This window comes from Neurospora hispaniola, assembly GCF_033458365.1.
Source record: "Neurospora hispaniola strain FGSC 10403 chromosome Unknown B0T23scaffold_1, whole genome shotgun sequence".
NCBI classification, from domain to species: Eukaryota; Fungi; Ascomycota; class Sordariomycetes; order Sordariales; family Sordariaceae; genus Neurospora; species Neurospora hispaniola.
In genome coordinates, this window is record NW_026944406.1 from 2,404,089 (window position 1) to 2,422,160 (window position 18,072).

The following is an 18,072-nucleotide window of genomic DNA, read 5'->3' on the forward strand; positions in this document are numbered from 1 at the left end:
GCGACTCTCTCGAAAAGCCCGGACCATGGAATTCACGAACTGCGTTGAGATCGAAATTACGTTTCTAAGCCTCCGGCGCTCTCAGCGTACGACGCTATGCTTAGCCCACTGCTCTGAATGTTATTGATGGACCATGTGACCCGTCATGTTCCGCATCGCTGCTTCAATATGCCGCATATTCCTTTACGGGCCCGGGCAACGAGGGCCACAACTGTGAAAGCAAATGGGTAGTCTACTGCGTATGCTTGAACAGGGTAGATATGTTGACGGGAGAGGCGAGTCATGATGGACACGTATTCTTTCCGACGTATTACCGTCCTGGGCGTTTTAGCAAGGTTCTACATGCCATCCCGCTTTGCGTGTCTTGAAAGCAACCCCAAGCTCCTGCTCATCTAGGCCGAAACGACAAAGGCTCCGGGGGAATCATCATGTCGGACCTCTTCCACCATTAGCTACCAGAGGAGAGGATTGACTGGTGTTGACGTCAATAGGCATCTATCAGGCTAATTCATGCCAAGTACGAAATGCGTGCACTACACGTAACCCAAGGATAAGATAATGTGTGCCTACGATCTGTGTCGCAAAAGGCCTCCGCTAATGAGGGAGGACAGAGTGGGACAGACCCTTCACAGGCCGCATCTCGCGGCGTGGCAAATCGTTTGACCTAGGTACGCAGTCGCAGTACACTACTTCGCCCATGTTCATGTTTGTCATCGCCAGCGATGTCAATGGTGATTGGGCCACTGTGAAGAGCAGCAACAACGTGAGTGAAGTGCATGCCGAACGCCAGTGTAATCTATCACACCAAAATCCGTTGTACACAGTACATACCAATTTCGAATCCTTCTGACGAGCAGGGGTGCTAAGAATAGTTAGATGGTGCACAATCCTGGGTCCGGGCGTCTCTGGTTCAGTGGCTCTGGCCTCTCTGGTGGCTGGGCCTTGGACCGAAAAGCTGGTGTTCCAGTTCTCCCTGTTGTGGTGGTCTTGAGGGTTGTGCTGTTGTCTGGAAATGAGATGTCACACACTTGAGCACCGACTCGCACCGCTCCGCAATATCCGTGATGGGTCAATCTACACTACCTCTGAAATGACAGGCGACTAGGCAGAGGACACAGACGTACCTTGGGAAGGAAGGGGTTTGTCACAGCTCGGCAGGACGCCAGGGTTCTTGGTAAGATTCGAAATTGAAAGCTCAAGGGTGACCGGGCTTGAGAGGGCATGATGGAGAAATAAGGCAAGATTATCTTTCTCAGTCTGGGACGAGTATGGTTGCAATCTGGCTGAATGTGATGATTGCCGCTCGCGAGGCCTTGTGGCATGCTCTGGTTTGCAATGCGTGAGAGGTCCTCGTGTCGGAGTCATGGGCAGCCGCAAAGTGGCAGCCGTGAGAGTGGATGATTACGTGTTGATATTGTCGAGTGGCTATCATGGTGTCAGAACCATTGAGCATTTGTCGATTTTTTGGGACGGCCCCGTCGATTGGAACGTCGGGTTGCATGGTTCGAGGGTCGGGTCTAGATGAGACTACCGAAGTGGGCTCCTGGATGGAAACGACACTGCTCTCCACAGGGACTGGAATCGGACTGGATTCCATATCCAGATGAGGAGCCTTGCGGGGCGATGCGCAGACGAAAAACGAAGCAAGGACGGAGGGGGAAGAAGAAATGTTTCTCGCTGTGGTCCGCGGTCAACGGTCGACTCCTCACAAAGTTGCGGTACGAGTGGATGTCGTGGTGGGTGCGCAAGGTTCTGGTGTGAGATGTACATAATGGTGCAGTGGTGGGTTTTGGTCGTCGTAACAGTGCATAGTTCGAGACTGCAGGGAGACGGAAAAGAAAAGAGAAAAGAGAAAAAAAAGTTTGAGCCCAAAACCATTCATCCAAGAGCCTCGCCCCACTGCGCCTTCCGTCGGCGCGACAAGGCATGTCGGGGCCCGGGACACTTGGCTTGACCGACCAATAATGGCGTGAGAAATCCCAGTCTTGGAAGGTGCGATCTGGAAGCGCGGCCCAATCGATCTATCACTGTATCGGAAATGGAGGTCGCTCAGTCACCACTGCGCTCCTGCACTGTTGTAGGGGAACCCACCAGCCTCAGCCAGGCACGCTCCAGCAGCAAGGGCATCGTGAACTCGACAGCAAATGATGGATGGTTCGGAGTTCAAAGAGCTTGCATGTGACCCCACAAAAGAAGTACACTAGTAGGCGAGGGTGGTACCTAACGGCAGTCTTTTTCTACAAAGTATATAGTACACACACTACACTACACTACTCTAGGTACTTGGAGAAGACATGGATATGTGGCCCAAAACTGCCGTTGGCTGAGAACATGCTGCAGGCTGTGCTGCACGTAGCGACTTACCTACCGCAGTGAACGTTCAGCTTTTTGCTCTTTTTCGTGGATCAGGTAGACGAACAATGGTACCTACAGTAATGGTAGAGGCATCCGACATTCTGCGGATGGGTGCAAGTGCCTTTGATGAGTGAGGCAAGTACCCACTGGCTTTCAGGGTGCGGTAAATCAAAACGGCTTCAATTCCAATCGTGCTCGAAGAGTGCCTAAGGTACCTACAGAGAGGTACTTCTCTGGAGCTGTCCGCATACCCATGCCCGTTTCATGCCAAGCTCATTCTGGAAATTTCTCATTGTGACCAACCACGCATCCTGCTCGGCAGGTAACATCCTTCCTTTTGGTGGCATGCACGGGTGGTGTGCCCGCGGCCTGTTTCAATGCTACCATGTAAAAAGATGTCCCTGCCTGCTCTTCCAATTCCTTCCCCTGTCCGAGTTGATCCCGAGACGGATGCCGTTGTCTGGTTTGCAGTCTCCCTTGTGTGGCTGTTCTCCCGGCGGTCTCCTTCGTCCCTTGCCTGGCTCTGTCCTTGAAATCACAAAAACGGAGATAGCTGCACGATGCTAGATATGACCACCACACGCAAGTTGAAGCCAAGCGGGGAGTAGGTAAGCACTGATCATGGCTGTAAAATAGGACATGAACATGCCACAGCACGTATACTTACTTATTGCCTGCAAAGAACACACCAACATAAAATTCATTTCCATACGAAGCATTGAATCCTGCATATATTTTCGTTGCCACCACACGGTTTATATCAGGAATGGCAATCTTCGACTTCTCGGAACCCCATTGTCAGCATCACTTGGTGCGTCCAAAACTGCGACTGCGTCTCTGCTTGGGAAACACAGTGCCTGAGCCAGCGACAAGGGAGTGAGTGCTGGGGCCCGGTTGATTGGGGAGATCTGCCTGACAAGGAACGAGATTGGCTATACATCCGATTCTTATCGGCGACCGACATGGAACCGGACTACGTAACGGTACCTTTCAGGCCGTCAAGTCTCGGCTGGAATATTACCAGACATACGGCAGTACATAGTACAGTTTTTACCCCTGTTTTTGCAACACAATTCCGGCAGCAATTTTTCTTGCAATAAGTGGGGGGTTTGTAGAAGGAGAATCTGACGCACGAACCCAGAGCAGGTGTTCAGGCCACTGAGGGACCGTTGACCGAAAGAAGAAATGGGTCTTGAAGCCCCGATATAGGGGTATAACTACCTACTCTGCCCCTTACCTATGCCAAAAACCCCCTATTAACCCCTCTGGTGATGCAATTCCGGCCCGGCAGTGTTGCACTTAGCAGTTAGCAGTCCCAGTATGGGTTTTTACACTAATTCTAGCAGTCAACAGGCGTTGCAATAAATGGGGTTTTAGCAACTCTGTGGGGGGGGGGGGGTTTTGCAACTGCAGGGGTAAAGACTGTAAGTCGTCACAAGTTCCGGCAGGATACACTGTTAGCTACGAGGAAAGAAGAAGGGAGCCCCACCTTCGTCTGGGACCTGAATTTCATGAAACTGCCCGCCCGCAGTGTCGGTTGGGTCCCGCTCAACCCACGCGTCCCCGCCAATGGTACGCTCATACCTAGCACAGGCCCTCGCCCAGCTTTTCCTCGTGAAGCGCAAAAGCCTTTTGATCATCCATCTCGACCTCCTAAAATTCCTCCCACTCTAACTGCTTTCGCGCTCGTACACAGTAGTAGTTTGGGCCACCCAAAAACATCGACCACGACCGCAGACGAGACGGCCGATGCCCGAGTTGTCTTGTGTGCAGGCCTCGCTAAAAAGAACACGAACCGTATCCCCACCAGACTGGTATCGCCTTTTGTTGGGTTGATCGGGGCTGATGTGGTTGATGGCACCTTCGCTGTGGTGCCTCTACTATGTACATGGAGCTCGCAGGCCGTGGGGAGGCGAGTTATGTGCTAGCAGATGGGAGGAAGGGCTGCGCAAAGTCGCCGCAAAAATCAGGCAGCTCAGACCTTCTGTCAACCCTCCAACTACCTAGGAAAGCATCATGCGTATGCGCAAATTTTCAAGCCACAACCGTCAGATCAAGAGCGAAGAGCGGAAGCAAGCAGCACTAACAAACCGCCGCAAAGAGCCGGCTAGCTCCAAAGTAGAAGATGTTGCCAAACCAGGGTTGCGGAGAGCAAAACCCGAATATCAAGGTACATACCTCTACGTACCTATTCTTGTACACCACCATCAAACCGCTTTCGGCCGTGGGCTTTGCGTTGGCTCTACACTACTATGGATGTATGTGCGAATTATCATGATGCCGTAACCTGGACAGCCCCATATTGGATAATCACGGTATCCACGACTTCTCCGCGAACTCGAGCAAAGATCCAGCAGTGTTCACTGTAGCGGCGGCGGTAGGGCAAGTTTCGGCCACTGTCACGGCCCACGGAACAAGACAAATCAGGAATCTCCAGACACCTCGCACCTGTCTCGCGCGCTCACGATCACATCCCTCTCGCCGGCGTCAGGAGGCGGGCATGTGGGCACTGGACATGCTTTCAACACCACCATCCGCTTTTTTCGGTGCAACCCTTCTCTGTGTCGACAAAAGAGGGCAAAGAACGACAATCTAAAACGCAAAGGCCCCAAAATCCTGCGCTACTGCTTTTCGTGCCAGCGCTAATTATGACCATACCCTCTTCCTTTCTGACCGACCCCGGCAGAAGTTTTGCTGGCTTACCACTGGTCACCACGATCAGGTAAGGGGTGTCTCTAGTGGGCACACGACGCCGAACACTGGATTCCAACAGGAAGTTGAATGCTGGGACAGATTTCGATACGTTACGGATACAGGCCCGGCTCACGGGGGAGAGGCTGCAGAAAGAACAAGATGCGCGTATTTGCAGGGCATGGCTGTGGAAACCAGAATGTTGGACCATTTGAGCCGCGCCGCAGGACCCACAACCTGGAGCAACCCAGCGAGGGTTTGAAGGCAGAGGAGACACAGGAGAGGTCACACACGTCTCTCTACGGAAACACCCCCGCTGAGAATACTTCGGTACGTTGATCCTGGCTGATCCTCTCAAGACTATGCGACAGCCACTCAAATTCCCCACAACCTTCGCATGCGTCTTGGCTACTCATCCTACACACCCATTCTTCCCTCACGCACACCTACTATCGTTTTAAGGCGCACCATTTGTCCCGTGCATTGGGTGCATCAGTGCAAAGACTGGCTTTCAGGGCGGTGTTCAGTTGCTCTCCGCTCGCATCGGTACCCAGGTACGTACCTCCCTTTTACACGCGAGCATGGTCATGGGCTTTGTAAATGGAAGCCATTCTTTTCTGTCAGACTCCACGGCAACTGAAAGTCATGCAGTCGACAAATCTGTTGCGACCCCTGCTCCCTGCCCACCACAGTCGCATAAAGGGACGCGGCGGCGGGCGGCCATTATTATTCCCTCCACAGAACAATCCCTCCTTGCTGTTGGACACTCCGCGCGCACAGGTGGCGCAGGTGGGTACCTTTACGCTGTACACTACACTACATACGTACTACCAATGTAATCCTGTACATCACCACGTCCTCACTTTTGTTGCGGGTTTTCTCCTCCACTTCAGACGGCTATCCCGCCGTGCCCGCCTGGCTCATGTCACCATGGCTCCCACCTCACTATGACCGAAATGAGGGCATGAGGGGCGGTTAGTTTTGCAAAGTCAGCATGATCCTCGCCCCGTGTAGCTACGGGCAACATGCTCCTGCTCGGTCCGGCATTGTCCATTCTGCCCGAGGAGTCCAAGCTGATATACCAAGTATCTGTATCTGCACAGTGGTATCATCGAGGCTTAAAACCGTATGCAAGCTCGCCGTGCCTTGCACATGCTCACGGCCTGACAGCAGTGGAATCATTCGTTACTTTGTCGGACATTGCACTCGGCTGACAGGCTAGAGAACTTCACCCGAAGGCTTTGGTTTCGTCGCTGTGTATCATCACAAAATGTTCGTTGAAGCAGCGGGTACGACGGGGACGGCAAGTAAGACATCTGAATAACGAATTCGTCTTCAACCGTTGCGAACGGCAGACCAATGTAATTTGAGCATCGGTATCCGTCAGATCCTCCGAGTATCTGCCCCATGGGACCCCTGTCCAAGCCACCGACTCAGCTTAACCCCATTTCTGCTTCAGTAGGTACGTATTTCGCATATTCACTGACGCCAAGCATGCCAGGATAAGAGTACCAAAGAATGGCTCGAGACACCACCATGGAGATGGGGTGCTGGAGAGTGGAGGCGGTTTCTTTCCGCTTCATTGCTCCGCTTGACCGCCCACCACCACCCATCTGGAACCTCCGCCCACTGCTATCGTGCACCACAAGACGTCGACACTGTATGTACCTGACAAATGGCCAATTGCGGCAGCACAGTGTATCCGCCATGGTACAAACTCCAATGCCGTCCTCAATGGGCTAAGTAGCCAGCCATGACCCACTAACGCAGCAGCGAAGTACGAAGGTACAAGCCCCACAATATGGACGTTCTTTAACACGCAACCCAAGAATCCACGACGAGGAGCCGCCCTTTTTCCCCTTGCAACCCCGTACACTACATTCAACGGAGCCGTCTCTCAGAAGCACTTCGGATTACCATTGCCCGTCAATATCTCCATCCGGCTTTGCAGTTTGCGTCTACCTTGCCCATCATACCCTGCAGTTGAAGCCGAAACCCTTTCTTTCTTTTCTTCAAGGTTATCCAGGCTGAACCATCCCTGCGCGCACATATGACGCAGGCTACCCAAGCCAAAGTCATGGGTAAGCTTCCGTTGAGCCCCGTCGACGCGGAGTCTTGCACACGACGGGATTCACTTACATGCCTGAGCGCCCCATCGGCTGTCTTGTTGTTTCCTTTCGGCGCCAATATGGTCAGATTGTCTCTTCAAACTAGGTTTGATCCATCCAACCGCTTCCAACTTCCATCTCCATCTCGGTTCCTCGGCCGGGGCCCAAGTGTCTTGCATGGTTTCCATACTGTCACTGCTCTCACTTCCTTCTCACTTCATATACCTCGTCTATCGTCACTTGGAAAGTTGACCAAGCTTCCTTCAACAAGCAAGACTTTTCATACACTTTACCTATCTATCTCTCTTTGCCAAACTTGATCAAGATGATGCCGTTACTGGTTAACAAAAATAACAACAACAACAACTTCAACATGGGTCCACCCTATCAGGCCCCAATGTTCAGCACCAACATGATGGAGACACCTCTTGATAAAGCGTCACAACAATACATCGCTGCTCATACACGAAACATGTCGAGGGGTTACGGTGGACAGAGGACGAACACTTCGATGCGGATAACGAAGCCCAGCAGCGCCAGCACCAGCCCCCGCTATCCGTTTTCGCAGTCCAAGAGGAAGACTTTGATCGGTGATGGGTTCCAGAATCTCTATACTCAACCTGCCGCGGCGGCGTATCTCCCCACACCTGCGGCTGAATTCCCGGTCGAGTTCATGTACGACCCGGAGACGAAGCCAACGACGACAGCACGACCAGTTAGCTGGCACCCCTCGTCGCAACAGGTGGCATATTCCCAGCCTTACCCTCAGGAGTCCACGATGGCCTTTGCTCCCTACCCATCCTATCAAGACTTTGGCGCTTGCACACAGTTTCAGCAACTGCCCCCAACCCCAAGCGTGTACTCCGGCTCCAACTCGCCATGCTCGGCGTCCTTCTCCCCGCTCACACTTCCATACCCCAGCGTCGATTTTCAGCAATCACAGCATCAGTATGCCTCGCCGGCGACTCAGCTCTACCAACCGGCTCCAGAATCACCCCAAAGCATGGCTGGCATGACCGGCGATCTTTCTTACGCTGCTTTCTCCAAGGCGGAAGGCAATGTCATGGGATGGACTTCTTATGCGCCGTCATCGAGCGGCTTGGACACATACACAGCGCCGCCTACCCCGAATAATTTCGAGCTGCCAGAGCAGTTCACCAACACCAAGATGGCCTCCGAAGAGCCTATTTCCTATGAGGCACCGGAAGACGACGAATCTGATGGCGAGATTCTGTACGGCATGGGACTGTACGACCCCCCCGAGACCAACGAGCCTGCCGACATGGACCTTCACCAGTCTACCGTCTTTTCACTTCTTGGAAACGCCGCAGTCTACGAGAAGCCCTCCGGCAAGGGTCTGAAGCTCGAGGACGCATGGGAGCCTCCTGCGAGCGACGATGAAGAGGACAATGAAGAGCAGGAAGATGACGAGGAGGAAGAGGAAGACTAAGACTTACGATTATGACACTTGCATGATGATATATTGAGAAGAAGCATTATACCGGCGACGGTTTGGGATACGCATAGCATTTATGGGACGGATTCCTAGAAAGGGGTATGGGCTGGAAGCCCTATCGAAGATGCATCGGCACATCAGGAATGTGTGGCTAGGCGTTTTGGTTTGCGTTTTTTTTTCCTTGTTTTGTTTAGGAGACAAAGATACCCACCTCTGCAATTAAATACATGTACATATTTGAACAGCATGCGATCTCAGTGTTCTTGAATCATACCACCCACCATCTCTCATTCCTTGGCCTCCGTGCATGCCTGCAAATGTGATGTCTTGCTGAGTGTTCATATTACCTCTCATCGTGAGCTTGTTGGGACGCCCCTGAATCAAGCAAAGAGTGATGAATAAGCGGCCAGCCGTCAGGGGGAAGTGAGTTCCAGTCCCTGTTTGCGGTTTGCTAGGAATATGCACTACCCATCAGTTGACAGCTGTCAAGAGTGACTGGCGACTACATAGCGAGACTGTACTGTAAAGTCCGGCAGGCAAGCTGGTTTCGCTACCCCGCCAATGAGTGCTTGGCGCCAATTGGAACGACACCAATGTGCCTTGGGTGCCCCTCGTTTGAGGTCAGGAAAAAAAAAAAAAAAATGGATGAAAGCGACTGACCAGAAGCCGTTATCGGCCGGAGCTCCACCAATTGCATCTCCAACCGCGTGCGATGAAGTGCGAGTCAAGTCTGGATATCGGTTGTTAGCGGACAAGGACGGCAATAACACAATCGAAGTCACCTATTGCCGGCTTGAGAGCATGCAAGTGTGGGGGATCTGATTCTGATTCTTTCTCTTCTCCGGATTTAACCTGACAAACACCAAAACACTGCGTCTGATTCACCTCAGCTTGCAGATATCACAAGTCGCAAAGATGGCTTCCCAACAGTAATGCCATCCCCCTTACCCCCCTTACATACATCTCCCCCGCCATCCTGCCCTCACCTTGGGCAACCGCAAGAGCTGGGGATGCTGACCTTAAGTTTCATGTTTTCAGCAAGGTTCTCATGCTTGGCGCTGGCTTCGTCACCCGCCCTACTCTCGACGTCCTGAGCGAAGCTGGCATTCCCGTCACCGTCGGTACGTCAACAGTCAATTATATCAATGCACTTCTTGTTCGACTGTCCGAAACGAAAATACGGGCATTTAGGCTGACATTTGCGCTTGTGTGCAACAGCCTGCCGTACTCTTGCCTCGGCTCAGAAGCTCTCTGAGGGTGTCAAGAACGCCACCCCCATCTCCCTCGATGTCACCAACGATGAGGCTCTCGATGCTGAGGTCGCCAAGCATGACCTTGTCATCAGCTTGATCCCTTATACCTTCCATGCCACCGTCATCAAGTCGGCTATTCGCCAGAAGAAGCACGTCGTTACCACTAGCTACGTCTCTCCCGCTATGATGGAGCTCGATGCTGAGGCCAAGGCCGCCGGCATTACCGTCATGAACGAGATTGGTGTAAGTCCATGACATATCAAATGTTTCGAAGCTTTCAATCATACTAAGTCGCTCGGCAGCTCGATCCCGGTATCGACCACTTGTACGCCATCAAGACCATCGATGAGGTCCACCAGGCCGGCGGCAAGATTCTCTCTTTCCTGTCCTACTGCGGTGGTCTCCCCGCCCCCGAGGACTCCGACAACCCGCTCGGTTACAAGTTCTCCTGGTCTTCTCGCGGTGTCTTGCTCGCTCTCCGCAACGCGGGCAAGTGGTGGCAGGATGGCAAGATCGTCGAGGTTGAGGGCAAGGACCTCATGAAGATGGCCAAGCCCTACTTCATCTACCCCGGCTACGCTTTCGTCGCCTACCCTAACCGCGACTCTACCATTTACAAGGAGCGCTACAACATTCCCGAGGCTCAGACCGTCATCCGTGGCACTCTCCGTTACCAGGGCTTCCCTCAGTTCATCAAGACTCTCGTCGACATCGGTTTCCTTGACGACACTGCGCGCGAGAGCCTGAGCAAGCAGACCCCCTGGAAGGAGGCCACCAAGGAGATCGTCGGTGCTGCTTCTTCCAGCCAGGCCGACCTCGAGGCCGCCATCCTCTCCAAGGCCACCTTCGAGTCCGCTGAGGACCAGAAGCGTATCCTCAGCGGGCTCCGCTGGATCGGTCTCTTCTCTGATGAGACCATCACCCCCCGCGGCAACCCTCTCGACACCCTCTGCGCCACTCTTGAGCAGAAGATGCAGTTCGAGGAGGGCGAGCGCGACTTGGTCATGCTCCAGCACAAGTTCGAGATTGAGCACGCCGATGGCTCCCGCGAGACCCGCACCTCGACCCTCGTCGAGTACGGTGACCCCAAGGGCTACTCTGCCATGGCCAAGACCGTCGGTGTTCCTTGCGCCGTCGCTGTTAAGCAGGTCCTGAGCGGCCAGATCTCTGGCAAGGGCGTTCTGGCTCCTATGAGCACCGACATCACCGAGCCCTTGATGAAGGAGCTCCACGAGAAGTACGGTATTACCATGATCGAGAAGACCATCTCCTAAGCTCAATGCGAAATTCTTGATGGACTGGAAGATGATGAAGAGAAGAAGAGTACTATTTGACTAGGACGCCGAGTTTAAAATACCATGAGCGAAGCAGCTGGACGCAAAGGGGGTGTTAATCCACGATCGGACATGGAATAGATCGAAGGCTGTGCAATGGCGGTGCTTCAGTGAAATACAAAGATACCAAATAGATCCAGGGTTGAAAAAAGGAGGAAAGGGGGGGGGGGGGGGGGGGGGAACTCGCCCGGAAAGGTACAGATGGCTCATGAAGGTGGCATGTCCAACCCCCCAGTTCATGGGGAGGCATGTCATCATCCCGTAGTGGGCTATGAGGGCATGTAGGCATGGATTTAGGTAGTTGTACGAATCGACACCGCATGTTGAAGCCCCTATGAATTTCCGTCCCGCAATGCGAATTATTCGTTCGAATGACGCCGGAACCGTTCAAATAAGCCTGATAAGGTTGTGATACCCATCATGGTTGTCTTTTGAAGTGATTTGAGAAATTTGGCGGTCGTGAGGCCTCGGGTACGCAGAGCTGTAGAGTTCAAAACATGATCCAAGAAAACGGTGCAATTGAAAAATTGTTTGGGAGGTCCGTGTCCGACACAAAACAAGCATTTTTCCACCACCACCGCGGAAACCAAAACAACCGATCAAGATATGATAAGGAGAGAGAAATGTTCATACAACTGATTCGCACCGGCTTCCAATTTCATTGTGGTGTTTATGGATGAGCTTCATATTTCATATCATATGAGAAAATTCTACTGCCACGCGATTCCGCCAACTCAAATTTCATCCTGACCGCAAAGCTCGAGACTCAGTGAACCAAACCAAAAACCGGACAGGATCCTGTGATCGAGACAACGCCAAACTACCATCACAACAACCACTACCGAATTTCAAGGGAGCAAAAGAGGAAATGGTTCAGTATATCTTCACACCCTGGCGCGACCGCCGCGAACTCCTCGCCGTTCGCCGGCAATTTTACCCGCACCAGTACGGAAGCCAGGCAGCATCGCAACCCCAACAACTGTCGCAAAGAGGAGGAGCAGGAGCAGGAGCAGGAGCCAAACGAGGACGTGCAGCACAAAATACCCAGCGCACCACTCGAAAACGGGCAAGAACCGATGACGCTGCCATTTCCTCCGAAACAGAGAAGGAGGATAACAATGACCGACAAACCCGACATGGAGACGAACGCCGCCTAGCCGTCGCCCGCGTCTCCATGTGGATGCAGCGCGGCAACTGTCCACACATGGTCGAGTCGACTGCCCTGCTCATGGCCGCGATTCTTAGTGACGAAGAGCAAACCGGCATCGCTGGCAGCTGGGGCACTGCTAGTTCTTACGGTACTTTAGGCACGGGCATGGTTAAAAGGGAAATGGATGTGGATGGGTTCAGTGGCAGCGGGATTGGGGTCATGAGTTCAAGCTATGCGGTTAGGGCGGCTTATTCTGCTGCTTTTAGTCGGTAAGGTTCTCTCCTATTCCCTCATATTCCCTCACCTATCAATAAGTATACTGATAAAGGGCAACATTCGGGAAAAAAACAGCTTCGTAACAGGCCTCTTGGACTCCCACCAAGATAAACAGCGCAAGATGTCCATGTACGGCGTCGCCAAGAGCGTTGGATTACCGGCGACTTTTGTCGAACTCAGACATCAGGCTACGCATGAGCAGTTGCCGAGTTTGACGAGGTTGAGGACCGCGGCGAAGAAGGGGCTGGAGTGGATTTGGGATTATTATTGGAAGCATTTGCCGGAGGTTGAGGATGAGACGAAGGAGGAGGAGGGTGGGGATGATGTTATCATGTTGGATGAAGGTGACGAGCAGGATGAGAAGGATGAGGGTGGTGAGGACGATGAGGACGATGAGGGACCGGCGTGGCGGTTGTATGAGGAGGGGTGGGTGCCTAAGCCTATTGGTGTTGTATAATGGTTGACGATGGTGGTTTCATGGATATCATGATGTTCTCATCCGTTGGCGTCTTCCAATCGCAATGTCTTGGTGATATTCAGCAGTTCGCATACAGCTGTCCATATACTGAATGGTGCGAGTTGCTACATACCACATCTGGACATATCGTCATGGACAGTTTCCCGCCTAGAAGCGGAGTGGGTATAGCATGTTGTCCCCGCGTGCATTCTGCCGAGCGAACTTATCCAGTGATAACGTCATACAGGCACTAACGCACTTCAACTCTCCCTAAACCGCATCTAAGCATTTCGCAAACGCTACATTTGAGACTGCAATTGTTTATCAGCAAAGGTGGAGGTGAACAGAACGGTGCGTTAGTAAGCCGTTGTCTCCAACATTGACAAATGCAAGAGTGAGCTAACAGTGAGCTTTGGGAGCTTCACTGCGGGGTGCAGACCATCACCAAACAAACAGCTTTGCATCTATGAACGCCTTCATCGCCAGAACATCTCTAGCTCCACGACACGTCTATAGACAGGTGAAAAAGACTTTCCCAATCCTTTTGATCGATGAACCTCGAGTGCTGACTTGAACGAAACTTCAGTTCGCTGCCACACATCGCAAAATGCATATCAAGTCGATTCCTATGTGTATGTTCTCTTCCATCCAGCCTCATCAAGCTCATCGGTTCTCTTTGGACGTCCTTGTTGTCTTGAAGCTCGAAATCCCCAAAACGTCTCCTGCTAATGAAATGAGCAGGGACGGGCAGTAGTGACAACTATGCCTACCTCGTTGTCGACGACAAGTCCAAGGACGCCGTCATCATCGATCCCGCGCATCCTGAGGAGTGAGTCCTACACCAGCGAGCTTCAAGACCCGAATATGCGTCTTTCAACCTTCGGAGTGGGCAGGTATGCTGACAGGAAGTTCCGGTTTGACGGACATAAAGGGTCGCTCCCGTCTTGAAGAAGGCCATCGATGATGGATCCATCAAGCTTACAGCCATCGTGAACACCCACCAGTGAGTTACCTTCCTTCTTCGATCTCAGCACAATACATAGCTCACACTACTTTCAGCCATTGGGACCACGCCGGCGGAAACACCAAGCTTGTAGGCTCCCTCCTGCATCCCCCCCCTCTCACTATCCTCAAAGCAAATTTTCACTCACATGTATACAGCGCACTGCTCTCGGCCTCCCCAACCTCGAAATCATCGGCGGTAAGGACTGCGAGAAGGTGAACAAGACTCCGGCCCACGGCCAAGGTTTCAACATTGGCAGCATCGCTGTCAAGGCTCTGCATACGCCTTGCCACACGCAGGATAGCATTTGCTGGTTTATGCAGGATGGGGACGATAAGGTCGTCTTTACTGGTGATACGCTTTTCCACGGAGGTATGTTTTCTTTTTGTCCCTAGTCTATTGTTGATGCTGGTTGGGCTTGGGACTCTGACATGGCCGTTGTAGGCTGCGGTCGCTTCTTCGAAGGAAATGGAGCGGAAATGCACAAGGCTTTAAACGAGACGCTTGCTTCTTTGCCGGATGAGACTCGTGTTTTCGTAAGTCCAGAGTCCCCTACCTCAATGTTTGGATAACACAGTATCTGACATATCCAATGAAGCCCGGTCACGAATACACCAAGTCCAACGCCAAGTTCTGCATGTCGGTATTGCAAAGCGAGGCCGTTAAGGCTCTCCAAGCTTTTGCGGAGAAGCACCGGGAGACGCAGGGCAAGTTCACCATTGGTGACGAGAAGAAGCACAATGTGTTTATGAGGCCTCATGTGAGTTACACTCTTCCACGGCGAACGGCCATGATGAAAGGTTGCAGCTGACCTAGTCGTTTGATAGGACCCTGAGATCCAGAAGGCAACGGGCGAGACCGACCCGGTGGCTGTCATTACAAAGTTGAGGGAGATGAAGAACAACTTCAAGTGAGCGTTGGGTCAGGCAAATCATAATAAATGACAGCAGATACAAGACTGTCTCTCCTCTTCGTCTTTCATCCGTAAAAGCCTGTGACGATCGATCCCAGATGGAATCTGCACGAAGCATGATGATCAAGTAACAATTTTAGAGGAGCCGTCAAATGGGCTAGAAAAAACATGTCATGGGCTTATGGCAAAAGATCATTCAAGCCGCAAGCATGCTCGTCCTACAGCATCAAGCACGCCAACCAATGCTACAGTTTACAGAACGTGCAATTGTCACAATAGGATATGTATCCGCAAGCACATACCATCAAGACCCGAGACGGGCAGACAAGATGATTCATGACTTGACGGAGGGTGGCCATTTGAAGGAATGAACCAGCCGTACATTTATTCTTGCTTCATTGTCCACACTTGCGCGCCCTGGGGTTATTTTGAAGGCGACAAGCTCTAGCATAATGATGAAGCTGGGTATTTTGGGCAAGGGTTTTGTGTGTTGTAAAAAGGGGGGTATGTGAAGAAATCGAGAAGAAAATGGGATGGATTGATATTGTCAAAAAGCTTCATTGCTCTCTTTCTCTCTCGCTATGTGAAGAAAGGCAAGAGTAGGCAACCGAGGGGGCCGACTTGACTTAGCCCGCGTACTCTTCTTTTTTTTCTTTCAACAGACAGCGAGAGGCAGCAATCCCGCTTTCAGTGTGATATCGTCTAAGAAACAGCATCCGAGCCGTTCATTGAAAGAATTGGTGACAAGAGATGGCGGTGTTGCTGTCGTTTTTTTTGTTGTTTTTTTTTGCTCAACCAAGACGGATGTTTCGGGGAGAAAGCAAAAGATCCGACAAGTTTTTGGCAAACTTTTATTATGGTGGTTTCCGGTGGATACGCCCTTTTTCAGGTGGAAGTGAGAATTCCAAGTGGGGACACGTTCTTTGAGCGGTGCTGTGGTGCCCGTGCACACGTGACCAGGCGTCTTGGACACTGCAAACAGCATCCACCCCTGCGTGTGTTATCGGCACCTGGCTCCACACATCAGATAAGCCCAGCAACTCGTTGCGCGCGCCGCATATGCGCATCATCGTTACCATCGTCATCATCGCCGCCGCCGTCGCAGAAATCGTACGAATTCCAATTGTGATTGAGTCGCATGCTGTCGTCCGGTTACATTACACCTGATACGACAATTGATTGAGCAAAATAAACATTAAATACGAAACAAAATGGTAAATCATCGCACACATGCCAACTCTCTTTTTTCTCCCTTACGTAGTGTGATAGCAAGCACGCTAACCTCGTCGCAACTTGCGATACCTATAGCCTCCTTCAAAGCGCAAAGCGGCGACAGCCTCTTCATCCAAAGTTGGCGGACCGCGCCAATCGAAATTAGCCAAAGAGAACAACATCACCGCCCAAGAAGAAGCCGAGATCAAAGAAGCATTCAGTCTTTTCGCCGAGCCAATGGATGGCGAGAAGGAAGGGGTGATTCCAATAGGAGATGTCAGACGGGCAATGATGTACGCATACACCTTCACTCTTCCCTCTCTTCTGTTTGACTCCTCCCCCGCAGAATTTGACTAAACTAACAAACTCACCCAAAAACAACAGCGCCCTAGGCATCCCCCCCAAATCTAATTCCGAACTCCGCGAATTCACCTCCATCCTCGACCCAGAAGACGAAGGTTTTGCCACGTATCCTTCCTTCCTCGCCATCTGCGCCATCAAGCTTTCGTCACGGGACCGCACAAGCGAAGCGCATATGCGCGAGGTGGACGAGGCGTTTGCTTTGTTTGTTGGTCGCTCGGCACAAGAGATTGCACGGCTACATGACGATCACAACGACGTCGATGATGATTACGGACAATATGAGGAGGAAGAGGTGGACGGAAAAGAAGAACAAGAGCCGGTGATAACCCTAGCCCACCTCAAAAGGGTCGCGGCCGTATTGAAGGAGAATGTCAGTGAGGAGTTGTTGAGGGATATGATACTGGAGGCGAACGGTGGCGCGGGAGTGGGGAAGGGGGTGAGGAGGGAGGAGTTTGATGGGGTCATGAGGAGGGCGGGGGTTTGGAGGTGAGAAGGGTGGGAAGGGAGATGGATGAAGGATTTTCTGGACTGCTTGGGAACGGATACGGGAGACGGCCCGACTGGGTTGGATTGGACTGGGCTGGGCTAGGCTCGATGATTCTTTTCCCGTATCCTGCGGTATCCGAGAACGAGAAGACAGCGGCGACTGGGAACTAGGGACTGGAGCCAACCAGCAACTGCTGCGGCATGACCCCAGTCTGCATGCAAATCGCTCTCGCGCCACAGGGCTAAAGACTTGGGCTGGACGCCTGGCTGGATTGGAATGCCACATTCCATATCTTGAACTGTTCAGACGACCGCAGGGCAAGAGACTAGATGGGGATCCCGTGGTACTTTTAGCATGCCTGCAGTCTCGTCACGGGATCATACGGCCCAGAGTGTTGAAAAGCAGGCCCACAAACCGAGCAAAGGGCAAAACACTCGAGCCGAGTGAGGGAAGCCGGGGACTTCGGGTCGACGGGATATCTTGGACCAAGGCCTGTCTTCTCTAAGGAAGACGAAGGTTGATGTTTGAGGGAAGAGGATTGCTGGATATTAGTGGGAAGCAAGAGCACAAGACCACGTCAAGGGGTAAAGCACGAGAAGCTCTTGGCAAGTGAGACGCGCACGAAATCATGAAACAGATGGCCAACCTCTTGCGCAATCGTAAATGCTAAACAGTATAATGCAAGCTATGACAACGTTGCCATACGTTCTCATCATTCATGATACGTTTCTAACTCAAATAAGTGGTACATATGGTACAGCTTCCCTCTGTGTGCCAGCAAACTGGAGAAGGGCATAAACAAATGAAACAAAAGAAGAGAACAGAAAGCGAAGAGACAGTGAAGTCTAGGTATATAGCCCAAATGACAAACCCTATAACGCCATGCGAAAACAAAGAAAGTAAAGCCTTTAGGTCTTTGTGCCTAACCATTAGGCATATTGGACACAAGTCGTCTCAGTGACGTCGAGTTTCAATCGTCACAGATCTCAGTCTCTCTTAGCTTGTATTGTGATG

The 18,072-nt window shown here is 52.0% G+C and overlaps 8 protein-coding genes across 8 annotated transcripts; 7 read left to right on the forward strand and 1 right to left on the reverse strand.

The window, feature by feature from the left end:
- Positions 1 to 226: 226 nt before the first annotated feature.
- B0T23DRAFT_369588 (uncharacterized protein) lies at positions 227 to 1,411 on the reverse strand. The gene is made up of 2 exons (XM_062836524.1): positions 1,125 to 1,411; positions 227 to 999 (listed from the first exon to the last, which is right to left on the reverse strand). Exons 1-2 carry the CDS (start codon positions 1,320 to 1,322, stop codon positions 595 to 597), a joined length of 603 nt encoding a protein of 200 aa, XP_062696904.1. The 5' UTR covers positions 1,323 to 1,411; the 3' UTR covers positions 227 to 594.
- Positions 1,412 to 3,852: 2,441 nt separating this feature from the next.
- B0T23DRAFT_369594 (uncharacterized protein) lies at positions 3,853 to 4,493 on the forward strand. The gene is made up of 2 exons (XM_062836525.1): positions 3,853 to 3,927; positions 4,052 to 4,493. The coding sequence occupies exon 2, from the start codon at positions 4,238 to 4,240 to the stop codon at positions 4,439 to 4,441; it is 204 nt and encodes a 67-aa protein (XP_062696905.1). The 5' UTR covers positions 3,853 to 3,927; positions 4,052 to 4,237; the 3' UTR covers positions 4,442 to 4,493.
- Positions 4,494 to 5,208: 715 nt separating this feature from the next.
- On the forward strand, positions 5,209 to 5,507 carry B0T23DRAFT_349350 (uncharacterized protein; the record flags this gene model as incomplete). Its single annotated transcript, XM_062836037.1, has 2 exons — positions 5,209 to 5,376; positions 5,418 to 5,507. The coding sequence occupies 2 exons, from the start codon at positions 5,209 to 5,211 to the stop codon at positions 5,505 to 5,507; spliced, it is 258 nt and encodes an 85-aa protein (XP_062696906.1).
- Positions 5,508 to 5,862: 355 nt separating this feature from the next.
- On the forward strand, positions 5,863 to 8,900 carry B0T23DRAFT_409339 (uncharacterized protein). The gene is made up of 7 exons (XM_062839368.1): positions 5,863 to 6,084; positions 6,330 to 6,353; positions 6,434 to 6,504; positions 6,548 to 6,683; positions 6,794 to 6,831; positions 7,064 to 7,127; positions 7,412 to 8,900. The coding sequence occupies exons 1-7, from the start codon at positions 6,072 to 6,074 to the stop codon at positions 8,602 to 8,604; spliced, it is 1,539 nt and encodes a 512-aa protein (XP_062696907.1). The 5' UTR covers positions 5,863 to 6,071; the 3' UTR covers positions 8,605 to 8,900.
- Positions 8,901 to 9,236: 336 nt separating this feature from the next.
- Positions 9,237 to 11,362, forward strand: B0T23DRAFT_369599 (putative saccharopine reductase). Its single transcript, XM_062836526.1, has 4 exons — positions 9,237 to 9,539; positions 9,649 to 9,731; positions 9,829 to 10,106; positions 10,166 to 11,362. The coding sequence occupies exons 1-4, from the start codon at positions 9,526 to 9,528 to the stop codon at positions 11,135 to 11,137; spliced, it is 1,347 nt and encodes a 448-aa protein (XP_062696908.1). The 5' UTR covers positions 9,237 to 9,525; the 3' UTR covers positions 11,138 to 11,362.
- A 352-nt stretch (positions 11,363 to 11,714) lies between these two features.
- On the forward strand, positions 11,715 to 13,348 carry B0T23DRAFT_13421 (Las1-like-domain-containing protein). The gene is made up of 2 exons (XM_062832242.1): positions 11,715 to 12,616; positions 12,699 to 13,348. The coding sequence occupies exons 1-2, from the start codon at positions 12,066 to 12,068 to the stop codon at positions 13,078 to 13,080; spliced, it is 933 nt and encodes a 310-aa protein (XP_062696909.1). The 5' UTR covers positions 11,715 to 12,065; the 3' UTR covers positions 13,081 to 13,348.
- A 339-nt stretch (positions 13,349 to 13,687) lies between these two features.
- B0T23DRAFT_308639 (putative hydroxyacylglutathione hydrolase) lies at positions 13,688 to 14,997 on the forward strand (the record flags this gene model as incomplete). The annotated part of the gene is made up of 8 exons (XM_062834481.1): positions 13,688 to 13,712; positions 13,819 to 13,909; positions 14,012 to 14,083; positions 14,140 to 14,173; positions 14,242 to 14,455; positions 14,528 to 14,619; positions 14,661 to 14,843; positions 14,911 to 14,997. The coding sequence occupies 8 exons, from the start codon at positions 13,688 to 13,690 to the stop codon at positions 14,995 to 14,997; spliced, it is 798 nt and encodes a 265-aa protein (XP_062696910.1).
- A 1,031-nt stretch (positions 14,998 to 16,028) lies between these two features.
- Positions 16,029 to 18,052, forward strand: B0T23DRAFT_434330 (uncharacterized protein). The gene is made up of 4 exons (XM_062840491.1): positions 16,029 to 16,210; positions 16,305 to 16,501; positions 16,593 to 17,057; positions 17,161 to 18,052. Exons 1-4 carry the CDS (start codon positions 16,208 to 16,210, stop codon positions 17,561 to 17,563), a joined length of 1,068 nt encoding a protein of 355 aa, XP_062696911.1. The 5' UTR covers positions 16,029 to 16,207; the 3' UTR covers positions 17,564 to 18,052.
- Positions 18,053 to 18,072: the final 20 nt, after the last annotated feature.

Coding starts and splice junctions, on each gene's coding strand:
- B0T23DRAFT_369588 (XM_062836524.1), bottom strand. CDS start 1,322: ATGCCACAAGGCCTCGCGAGCGGCAATCATCACATTCAGCCAGATTGC. Junction 1,000..1,124: donor CAAACCCCTTCCTTCCCAAG/GTACGTCTGTGT, acceptor TCCAGACAACAG/CACAACCCTCAAGACCACCA.
- B0T23DRAFT_369594 (XM_062836525.1), top strand. CDS start 4,238: ATGTACATGGAGCTCGCAGGCCGTGGGGAGGCGAGTTATGTGCTAGCA.
- B0T23DRAFT_409339 (XM_062839368.1), top strand. Junction 6,684..6,793: donor AACCTCCGCCCACTGCTATC/GTGCACCACAAG, acceptor TGGGCTAAGTAG/CCAGCCATGACCCACTAACG. Junction 6,832..7,063: donor CGCAGCAGCGAAGTACGAAG/GTACAAGCCCCA, acceptor CTTTTCTTCAAG/GTTATCCAGGCTGAACCATC.
- B0T23DRAFT_369599 (XM_062836526.1), top strand. Junction 9,732..9,828: donor TGGCATTCCCGTCACCGTCG/GTACGTCAACAG, acceptor TGTGTGCAACAG/CCTGCCGTACTCTTGCCTCG. Junction 10,107..10,165: donor CCGTCATGAACGAGATTGGT/GTAAGTCCATGA, acceptor GTCGCTCGGCAG/CTCGATCCCGGTATCGACCA.
- B0T23DRAFT_13421 (XM_062832242.1), top strand. CDS start 12,066: ATGGTTCAGTATATCTTCACACCCTGGCGCGACCGCCGCGAACTCCTC. Junction 12,617..12,698: donor TATTCTGCTGCTTTTAGTCG/GTAAGGTTCTCT, acceptor GGAAAAAAACAG/CTTCGTAACAGGCCTCTTGG.
- B0T23DRAFT_434330 (XM_062840491.1), top strand. Junction 16,502..16,592: donor GATGTCAGACGGGCAATGAT/GTACGCATACAC, acceptor CAAAAACAACAG/CGCCCTAGGCATCCCCCCCA. Junction 17,058..17,160: donor AGGAGGGCGGGGGTTTGGAG/GTGAGAAGGGTG, acceptor GGGCTGGGCTAG/GCTCGATGATTCTTTTCCCG.